The 12,154-nt window shown below is 34.5% G+C and overlaps 1 protein-coding gene across 2 annotated transcripts in view; it reads left to right on the forward strand.

Annotated features, from left to right (window-relative positions):
* LOC111064043 (sodium-dependent neutral amino acid transporter B(0)AT1) overlaps positions 1–12,154 on the forward strand; it is a 179,684-nt gene that overhangs the window by 55,370 nt on the left and 112,160 nt on the right. For both annotated transcript variants that reach the window (XM_039442296.1, XM_039442295.1), the window contains exon 2: positions 11,164–11,420. In XM_039442296.1, coding sequence (XP_039298230.1) covers positions 11,183–11,420 — 238 coding nt within the window. In that variant the 5' untranslated portion in view covers positions 11,164–11,182. The remainder of the gene's footprint in view (positions 1–11,163; positions 11,421–12,154) is intronic.

The following is a 12,154-nucleotide window of genomic DNA, read 5'->3' on the forward strand; positions in this document are numbered from 1 at the left end:
AAAAATCAGTTAGTTAATTGAGTTAATAAATTAGTTAGTTAATTAAGTTTAGTTTAATAAAACAGTTGATATGAACTGTTCATTCTTGTTTGAAATAATCGATTATATTTTATACGTCAAGAGAATATATTTTTTCTCTATGATTGAGTTACATAATAAATTGTTATAACCCTATTATTCTTCATTCTCTCTCAAAATTAGTACATCAAAATTATGGAGAAAAGTAAATTATGGTAATCTATTCCTCTTCAGAATTAAGATAAGGTTACACATAGAAATAGATTATGTCTTGTAGTTCTTCACTTCACAACACTTCCAGTCCTAAACTATTTTCACAAAACAAATTTTCAAATGTAGATGCTTCAAAATGCCTGTTGTTTTCATCTGCATTGTATCTATGGTCTATGAATGAATAGATAAAACCAAACATAGAAGGAATATTACACATTATCATCACTAATACAGGAAATATTCGCCTATGAAAGAAATTTTGAAGGGCCGAGAAAACAAACTGAATTCTAGAAGCATAGCTGATTTTTACATGAGTTCAAATAATTTGACAATAATATTTCTAAATTGTCAGAAAACGATCTAGCAACTTTGTGGAACTAGAGGAAGATAGCGCTATTTGCTTTGTCGAATGCTAGTCAAGGATAGCAACCACCAATCGAATACTGCCATGGACCTCACTTTATCTGTGATCAATTATAGTTAACCTCACGATAATAGTCCGATGTGAATTGGAACCAGAGTACCTCCTCACCAATAGACGTTGCCAATTCGTCAGGTGTATTACAGAAATATTAATCCATTCTCATTATTTTATAATCAGCTGTGGACAACGTTGATCAACTCATTTATTTTATAACTTTACACTCATCTGTTCCAATTTCCATCGGACTATTTTCGTCCGGTTGACTGTAGTTTTATCTATTTTGATATGGGGAATTATGTTTCCTGTAAATGAGGTAATGACAATAGGGAAATTCATGTCACGTCATAAATCAAGAGTTACATAAAGTAGAAGATTCATAACACTAAGTGCCGGTTGTACAACAGCCGGTTAAATTTTAACCGTGATTAATTTCACGAGATCCAATCAGAGAAGTCGTCTTTTCCAAAAGGCCTTTCCTGATTGGTTTCTGTAAAATTAATCACGATTAAAATTTAACCAGCTTTTGTGCAGCCGGCACTAAGTCTAGTTACACACACATCGATTTTTGGACGTACGATTTTTCTGTCATTATAAATTTTATTAGATTGAACATATAACTTGAAAAATATATAATGTTATCATGTGTTTGTCAAGTTCCATTCAATCTAATTTGTAAAAATCGTATTACAGATGATATTTATTATCATATGATTTCAATACATTAGTTACCAGAACGTTAATAACAGTCTAGTCTTAAATGTATAATAAAGATGGTTGGTTTGATATGAAGAGTATTATTTATTCAACATCTACATGGCGCAGTCGAAAATAAGATAAAACAAGAAAGTTATAATAAAATAATTGAATTATTAAGTGTTCAAGTGAGAAGTGATAGCTTACCTCAAACACTAATAGCAGATAACATGCCATTTAATAGCAGAGAAATGCATCAATTTGCAGAGAATTGGGGATTCAAAATTTCCACATCAAGTCCATACCATCCAAAATCAAATGGATTAGCAGAAAAGGCAGTTGGAATATTCAAAACTATGATTAAAAAGGCAGCTGCAATCAAGCAAGATTTGGAATTGTATTTACTAAATTATCGTAATGCTCCCGTAGCTGGATTGGGATATACACCTTCACAGCTTCTTAATAGCAGACATAATTATAAGAACTAAGATTCCTATACCACATTACGCATTGAATCCAAAAATTGTACCTAATGAGATAATCGACAAGATGGCAAAGAATCAATAAATTCAAAAACTTTACTATGATCGTAATGTATCTAAAAACACCGAAGATTTTGTAGTTGGAGAGGAGATATACAAGCAGAATATTCATAACAAAGAATGGGAAAAGGGAAGAATAATTGAGAAATTACCACAAACCACGTTCATTCCTGGTTAGAAACAATAATGGCGGTGTTCAGCGAAGAAACACAATTCATATACGAAAAATAAAAAGGGGAATATAGGATAATATAAAGTCTTAAAGAGGGAGATGTTACAGATGATATTTATTATCATATGATTTCAATACATTAGTTACCAGAACGTTAATATAACAGTCTAGTCTTAAATGTATAATAAAGATGGTTGGTTGATAAGAAGAGTATTATTTATTCAACATCTAACAGTATGTCCAAAAATCGATGTGCGTGTAACTGGCTTTAGGATCCTAGACTCTATTCCGTGTAGATTCGCCACACAAAAATTGTTTGCACTCAACAAAAATGGAAATGAACTCAGATTGAGCTATTCAGTCTCACAATATTAAACAATAAACTTGTTGATTATTGACAACAGGAATATTTTGATTAGTTTTATTGATTATTACAGGATATTTTTCCTTCTTCCTTAGGGAACCACTGGAACAGATTATATTGATAACTAACTGATCCCTCTTCAAACTGAGTTCTCATTGATAGCATGTTTGAATGGGGAGATGATGATGACGTAATAACATCAACCAATGTGGGCGAGAGGACTAGTATATAATTTCGAGTATTGCCGTATGACGTAATAAAATTCCAGGGTTTCTAATTACTTGAATGTTTGAGTTGAGTCTGATTCACTTGAACTTTATCAGAGTATCCTCAATGCAGTTGTCGAGAGGGTATGTCTGGCTAGTATGAAACTTGGAGAACTCAAGTGGTCTACTCGTTCAAACTAGTGGATCTCATCTCAAGACTAAGGGAAGACCCAGTTTCTGGAAATCCTTACTCAATTATCCATCGACATTGTTTATGAACATTGTAATTATAATAGTATCACAGATATCGCATAAAATAGTTATAGTACATATGGGTAGAAACTTGATTTGTGGGAGGATTCACATAGTTATTTATTCATTAGTACAAAATTCCTCATCATTAGAATGATATTAGAAGAACGAAATGAAATTGAAGCTTGATGAAGCTTTATTATCCATAATATTATAAAGGAAAGAATTGGCTTATACAGGTACGGGATAGAAAATTCACGAATGACGGAACATCACGTCTGAGCTACATGGCTGGTAAAATTGAAATTTTGCTCAACTATTATTGATTCTTAATTGGTTGAGGATAATTATATGCCTATTTTGAATTCTTCAAAAAGAAGAATTCTTTAAAGCTTAATGAAGCTTTATTATCTGTAATATGATAAAGGAAATAATTGGCTTATACACGTACGGGATAGGAAATTCACGAATGACGCATCATCGAGTCTGAACTACTGGAGTAATTAACTTTAAATCTCGCATATTGATTCTTAATTCACCGAGGATAGTTATAGGCCTATTTTGAATTCTTCAAGATTTCAGTAGGTTTTTAATTCGACCCTTGCGGAGCACGGGCTACCTGCTACTTGGTAATGAAGCTGAACTTATTGACTTTGAATAATATTTACATTCAGTCTTTTCAGATTCTATCGCAATGGAAAGATAATTAACTTTATATAATTAATTGCATGACGTCCACGAATATATTGGAATAATCGTAAAAATACCTGTCTAATTCTATGTTAGTTTTACACTTTTTCAGCTATACTACGGTTTCTTGCTTACGTGGGCTCAAACTGAATACTTGATGTGCTGAGATCTTGATGAATTAAAAATATCCCCATATCCATTCTCGGTAAATTAAGAATCTATAAGTAAAATTTCAAGTTAATCAGTTGAGTAGTTGAGACGTGATGATGCGTCATTCGTGAATTTCCTATTCCTTACGTGTATAAGCCAATTCTTTCCTTTATTATTGAACAAGCGTTAGTGAGCTCTCACTTGTGACTTACTGAAGGCCAAAGTCGTTGTCCGTCTGTTTGTATGTTCTACAATAACTTTATCAAGAATTGATAATCAGCTTCAAATTTTGAACACGTATTCTTCGACCTTTTCACGGGTCAAGTTCGTTGGACAACAAAATTGACTCACTCCTTCGTCCTTATTCAGGATATAAGAATATCATTGAAAGTGCATAAGAAAAAAAATAGTGATTCAGTCAGCTGAAGAATTCATTGCATGCAATTACTACAGTTTTTCCATTCATTCATAACATTTCTTCTTGAGAACAAAATTAATGGTTAGTCCTAGTGACTAGTATCAATAGAAATAATATAAAAAAATTCATAACAACAGCTGAGACTATTTGGGAGCTATCACACGCGCTGACACATGATTCTAGCTGGTTAATTTTAGATTTTGAAGCGACAGAGTAATATTTCAATTCAAATAGGATCCCCATACTGTCAAATGATTCTTGTAAAAGCTGTTTTCATAATCTCAATCAACTCTGTATTATAAGTTGCAGGTTTCAAAGATTTCAATGCAACAATACTTGAGCGAGTTCTTCAACCCAAGGGGTCACTGGTATTATATAGATTTACATATCAAAATGGATGACTGTGTTGTGTTCATGGAGAATGAAAACGTTTATCAGAGATTGACAATGGTGTAATAAGCGAAACCGGTCTTTCTAAGTATCAATAAATCTGTGGTTTTTTGACAATTCAAAATGAAAACGGATTCTGAGTTGGAAATATGATGTAATATTATGAAATAAGTCTATATTCGAAGAGTTGAGGAAGTGCTGTAGAGGTCTATGTGCAGAGGCAGGGTACAGTATAGTGTAGCCTATCAGTACTTTATGATCATTTTCAAACCATGTTGGCAGTGAATTACAGTCTCGCGTGACAGAAAATCCGTTCAAAATATTTTTCTAATAGCTGGAGTCATAACAATCAGTTTACCTAATTCCACAGTGAATATACCGCGAATCTAAGAACGGGAGTCCATTTGTCATATTTTATGATAAATTGAATAACGGAGTACGATGGGCAATTTGTTGCGATAGATTCAATCACCACCAAGGGCACGAGTCTCCCAAAATTAACAATTTTTCAACCAAAATGGATTATGAGCTGGCCAACGTGTTTTAAAAAATCTGGTGTGGCGCACTCACACAACTTTCCTTGCCGTTATGAAAATTGATCACGTGACGCTAGTGTACACGCGCATCTCAAGTCTACTATTCGAAGCTTTGAGCCAGCTGGTGACACACGAGGTCTGTTATCTCTTCATAGTGAATGATTTAATAGAATCAACAGTTGCCAACAGTTTGCAATTAAATAATCACATTTCGAACTTATTTTCAATTTTAGGTGAAAATGTTACTAAACATTAATTGTAGAGATTTTCATGCTCAATCTTTTCCATTTAAATTTTTTGTTTAAATTGTATCTGAAGCCTGAAAATTGGTAATCTAAAATCAAACTTTGCATGGATGGGGCGGCGCTCCCGGAATTTTTACAGATATGGGACTTATGGCAGTTGATAGAGCTTATCAATGACTATTTTAGGTATAAATTTGATCAAAATCGTTGGAGCCGTTTTCGAGAAAATCACGAAAAACCCTGTTTTTGGCAACATTTTCGCCATTTTAGCCGCCATCTTGAATTGCATTCAATTGAGATTGTTCGTGTCGGATCCTTATAGTTCCAAGGACCTTAAGTTCCAAATTTCTAGTCATTCTGTTAATGGGAGATGAGATATCGTGTACACAGACACACATACATTCATACACACACACACACACACACACACACACACACACACACACACACACACACACACACCACACACACACACACACACACAGACTAATATCCAAAAACCACGTTTTTGGACTCAGGGGACCTTGAAACATATAGAAATTTGGAAATTGGGCTACCTTAATTTTTTTCGGAAAGCAATACTTTCCTTACCTATGGTAATAGGGCCAGGAAAGTAGAAAATCAATAAAGAGATGGATCTAAAATGAAAAATGGATAGAAAGATCTGTTTTAGGTTTCATTATTTTAAGTAGTGTCTATAGATTATTTTGACTCCACAACTAAGTTGGAATATTGTCTCTTGATAAAGTTAGTAGAGTGAACTAACTAACTCTTGTTGTGGAACTGGAATTTGTCAAAATTTCAATTTTTTCAATAAAAATTATCATTTCACAGGAGGATGTTTTAGTGTGTGCTCACACATCATCAGTTTTAAGTTACTGTTGAGAAGTAGAGAGTTTCCACACTAAGAGCCGGTTTCCGAGCTCGGGATTTGGCCAAAGTTCTAAACTTTAAACAGCTGGAGTCAGAAAATTGGCTTTCCGAAACGGGACGCAGTCGCAGTCCACGTTTTAATTAAACTTCGAAAAACTACAAAATTGAACACAAAATAAAATAAAGAGAAAATAGTGTGAAGTTTCAGTTATTTGGAATTATTTAGGAATGTATAATTTTGTCTAGGAAAAACGTTTCCAATTATAGAAATGAGAAAATGAAGATTATCATAAAAACTGGGACTACGCCCCGTTTCGGAATAGTTATTTGTGCAACTAGTGCGCAAAGTGTCAGTTTGCTGCACCGAAAGAAACGTTTACGCCCGAGCCGTAGGCGAGGGCGGAATGGTTTCTTGAGTGCAGCAGAGGAACTTTGCGCACGTATTTCACATTAAGTTTTTCCTACAGTTACCATTGAATATGAAAAGTGGGTAATTATGGGTAAAATTGCCTGAAATGCATCAAATGTTTTTCTGTGTAATTTTATTATTGATAAAAACCTTAATCCTAAAATCCTAAAGTCCTCGCTGTCCTTGATTATAATATCTAATACTAATAATTAGCGCGTTGTGCTTGGTTGCACCTCTGCTCACTATAGCAGCCACAGCAGTCACTGTTACCAACTTCATTTTGATTTTGCTGCACTGTTGCTCCATATAACCTACTAAGTATTTTGCGTTGCCATGTTGCAAATCTGGAGTGCAGAAAAATTTTTCCCGCACTAGAGCAGAAAAGTGATTCTTTGCGTTCTGTAATCAGTGCAGCAATGGCCACTTTTCAACGTAACTGTAGGAAAAAAAATTATACTTCTACAATAATATTTAAATCTTTGGTTCAGGATAAAAGTGATTTGAACTAAAGCTTATAATTCAGCTTTCATCAAAGTCAAAGCTGCTTATAATATCAGAGTAGTGGGGCACTGTCTGCATAATGCTCTCTTTGTCATCCTCAGAATAGTTGCATTTAGTTTCAATAACGAGGATAGTGTACTTTTTCCCTATCATAACTTAAAGCTCATGTTGGAACCAGTGAATGAAGCCAGAAAAGCACGGTGGAACTGGAAGCTTCAATATAATTTCACTGTTGGAAAATTCAGTTTCATGCAGATGAAAAGGAGTTATGAGTTACAGCAAGACAGAATGAATTCGGTGATTTATGAGAGCTTTATGGATGCATTTTCCTGGGAATGAAATCCAACTCGAATCGAAACCTTACAAATGGGATGTGAAAATCGAAAAATAAAAGTTAAACAAAGCTAATTTATAGTTAAAGTTAAACAAAGGTTGGTGAAGCCATACAAATAACAGTTAAACTACACTAGAGTACAGTAATTTCTGCTCTAAATTTCAGTAGTCAAATTTTACATATTCATTTATCCACACTTATACAACGGAAACAACAGGAGACGAAATATAGAGGATGAAATTTCAAAAATGTATAATAACGAGCCTCATTCATATATTAACGATAACTGAGGACTGTCTCATCCATGTACGCTTTGGTAGCTCAGCAACGATACAACACTAATGGCGGTTTTATGTCTCTGGTTTGCAAAATTATCGTTTAAACCATCTAATCATTCACTAGAATTAGTCTCGATTTTTAATAAATCTTTGGTCGGACAATATCTAGCCTTCTTATTCAATACGTCGAATACTTGAAACATACCGGTGGTAATCCACATAAATAAATCCCATTCCAGAATATGGATGGGAAATACTGAAACTAGTTTGTTATTGTGTTTATATAGAAAAGTTTGTTTTTTTTAACAATAGGGGGCTATGGAATTATTTTTTTAACGAACAAATCAAGTATCCCCAATGGAATGCGTAATTAATCTTATTCCATTGTTCTATCGAGGAAATGAAAGATTCAACAGAGAAAAGCGATTTGACAAAACATTCGCAATAAATTTGCATGAAACGCTAGTGTACTAAGGGCGGTTATTCGTTTATAATGCGAATGTATGCACAACTCGCTTGTCGGTGGCCAATGAGGTCAGTTGATAAAGCGAAAATTCCTGCACTTCTGCCGCTCGCTTAACACCATTGTACGCCACAAACGACCAAATAAGGTCAATTATGATAAATTACCATACATCAACCACAAACTGAGTTGCGGGAAAAGAGATTCTGTGGTGCAGTTGTCAATCAATTCACATTCCTGAAACATTTTTATATTATTTTTCTATGGTGAGGTCCACTTTATCCTAGCAGTGGATATAGCGGAGATGTCGTTTCTAGAAGCTGTGTGATTCTAAGGGCCGGATTCTAAGCTCGGGATTCAACTAAGTTCTAGACTTTAAACAGCTGGGGCCCGTTTCACAAAGGTACAAGTAGATTACAAGTCTTGTTGCGAACCATGGTTTTGGAGAACAGCTGATTACTAGCGTTTCACAAGAGCAGAATTGTAAACTTGTAGTTACAATGAATTTCTACAAGTTTACAAGTGATTTGCTTGTTACGAACAAGTGTTTCACAAAGATTTTCATTGTAGCCAACAATTTTTGTCAAAATTACTTGTTCGTAACTATGAAATTTCTACCGAGGTGGAAAGCTATGTAAAGGATTTACAAGTGATCATTAAAATGATTTCAAATATTCAATAAATATTTCTAATAATCAGAAATGCCCTATATCCCTCTAAAATTGATTATTTTGGAAATATATGCATCTGGAAATCAAATTTAATAATTTCCAAAATAGTTATTAATGTGTTACCTCATAGGTTATGTGTACTATAGTATATATACACAGTATATATAGTTACATTATATATAGTACATCTACTATATATATACAGAGTACATATAGTGTGTAGGTTACAAATTCAGCAATAAATGAAGTAGACTGTACAAAAAACATTATATTGCTTTCAAATATTTTCAAAGTAATTATTGAAAAGTACAAGTAACCTTTATAAAGCATGTAAAAAGGAAATCATCATGAAAATAGTTTATGTTTACTATTGAAGTACTTTTAGACTTGTAAAATTGTAAACTTGTAAACTTGTAGATCATAATTTTTTGTGAAACGTGAGTACTTGTAAACTTGTAACTACAAGTACTTGTTCGTAACCATGGTTGGTAACAATACTTGTACCTTTGTGAAATAGGCTCCTGGAGTCAGGAAATTGGCTTTCCGAAACGGGGCGTGGGCGCACTTTTTATGATAATCTTTATTTTCTTATTTCTATAATTGGAAACGTTTTTCCTTGACGAAATGAAACATTCCTAAATAATTCGAAATAGCTGAAACTTCACACTATTTTCTCTTTTTTTATTTTGTGTTCAATTCTCTAGTTTTTCGAAATTTAATTTATACGTGAATTGTGACTACGCCCCGTTTCGGAAAGCCAATTTCCTGACTCCAGCTGTTAAAAGTCTAGAACTTAGCTAAATCCCGTACTCGGAAACCGGCCCTGAATGATTGCATAGGTAAATTAATAATTTATCTATATTCTCCGCCGATTGTGAGCCAAATTTTTCAAATATCTAACCTGGAATCATGAAATAATTATCGTACAACTATATAAAGAGATGACCTTTCCTGTAAATCGCTTACACGAGCTTCTGCTTACATCCTATTATAACTGCTAAAAAGGTTGAATTGGTTAGTTATAAAAATGTGCTCGGCACAACCTCAAATCCTTCCTTTGTTGTCTAGTAAAACAGTATGGGATTTACGGTAAATCTGTCGGTTGTTTTCATTAGTACTTGAGACGATCTGATACACATGACTTCTAGGATACGGGATACTTTATTCAACCCACGGAAGGTACGCCGTGAAATTATTCAAAGCTGTTACGCAGAAACACGGAAAGTATACCATGAAATTGTTGAAAGCTGTTACAGAGGAAACATGGTTATATTTCGAAGAAGTGAGACGATTCTGTTATCAAGTTTTGAAAAAGGTTTTCCCTAACAAGAAATGGCCAAGCTGATGGGATTGAGGCTGTCACTATGATAGAGCTACTGCTATTGACATGCTGCACAGAAAAATGTTATTCCAGCTGATGTGCCCTCACTTAAATTAATTTCCTGCAACATTCAATGGGATTTGGAGAAACTATCACCGTGAGGCACGTGGATATGCATGTCTCCTCTCAAATTTGTCTCTGATGTTAACATTTTCCTGAAACGATTGGGTTTTTGATGGGTTCGAACGCTCTCTTTTCAGCTTCATCAGATTCTATCATCGTCAGAGATTCTATAAACGTCATAGCTTATCATGTATACAGGATTTTTTCTCGATTAAGTAATACCAGTTGATAATCTCTCCTGATTCTTGTATCTCATCAATGACAGATTGTCAGATTGACATGATCAATCATAACAGATTGAAACATTTTGCCTTGACTTTGGATTCACAGAACGAAAAATTCCATTTCAATTTGAAAAGCTAAGGATATGAAATGTTGACGATGTCGCGTTTCACATTGATCATCCAATTAAATCAAATTTTGTGCTGTTATTTTATTCTTCAAGTAGAATAAAGGTAACCTCCAAATCCATCTGAATATTATGACGAATATATCTGCAAACCAATCAATTTTCATGCATCATATTCTACAAAGTCATAGGAAACTACGTTGATGAAAAATTTTTGCTGAAACTAAATTTGAAATAATTAATTTTTCAGATGTACAAATCATGGTTACATCTTGAATGTAAGCTTACTATATCAGCTTTGTCCAATGATGAACAAGGATAGCAACACCAGTTTTGATCAAATACTGTCATTACAACGTGGACATCACTAGTGTTATCAATTTCGATATGGGAATTCTGTTTCCTGTAAATAAGGGAATGACATACAATAAAAAATACACGTGTCATCATAAGCAAGAGTTATAAATTTAATCATGAGGTTTTCTTATTGAATAGTGTGTAAATGTATTGTGCATTTTTTGTCGACAGATCGTTGCTTAGTGGAAAGATGGCGGTGAAAGCAGAGACACGTAATGGCCACGAGCTGTCCCCGTTGAATGTGCGGCTGACAGATGACGGAGCCGGAGTCACAGTCGTTTTGACGCCCGCAGGAAGTGTCGCCCAAGGCAACGAGGAGAGGGCGTCATGGGACAATAAGATGCAGTTCATGCTTTCAATCATTGGCTACTCTGTGGGACTTGGCAACATCTGGAGGTTTCCCTACTTGTGTCAGCAGAATGGCGGGGGTAAGTTTCAAACATAACGTTTCATTTCATCATTTATCTTCATATTTATGTGTAAAGCTAGTTTCTATAGATAATATAAATCGTTTTCCAGAGGTGAGAAAACGATTTCGTGAAACATATTGTTATGGATGAGGCCTTTAGAAGGATGGCAGGAGGCGAGGGGTTTCGAGTAAACAGCACAGAGGAGGCCGGGGGGGCTTCTGAATCATTCCCGTGAGTTCATCTTGGTGCAGGGAGACGTCGACCAATGACAAGCGCGTTCCAGAACCTTCGAAACACTGTGATTGGTCGGGCGTGTTCGATACCTCCACATCCTTCTCGATTGTTCTATAGTGCCAATATAAATGGCGCGTGTTGCAGTTGGCGAGTTAGTTGAGAAACGACAGTCAAGCGTTTGCATTTTCTCACAGAGTGATAGAGTGATAATAATCGTAACAGATATTAAAATTATAACATACTTTTAAAGTTGTTTTAAGAGTTATTATTCTTGGTGACAGTTATTTATATTACTTGTGATAATTCTGTATAATCTATTAGGTAGTAATCAGTTTATAGTTGTTTCTAGTTTACCTCCGTGTCTTATAGTGTTATAAGTAATAAATCTACAAACAGAATCGAATTGGACTCAGAATTGGTAAAACCATTACAGTACCATTTGAAACATCTAAAGGACTACTTCAGGGCTGCAGTACGACCCCATCTCTTTTCAAAACCTATTTGGAAGATACCTTGAG

This window comes from Nilaparvata lugens, chromosome X (assembly GCF_014356525.2).
Source record: "Nilaparvata lugens isolate BPH chromosome X, ASM1435652v1, whole genome shotgun sequence".
NCBI classification, from domain to species: domain Eukaryota; kingdom Metazoa; phylum Arthropoda; class Insecta; order Hemiptera; family Delphacidae; genus Nilaparvata; species Nilaparvata lugens.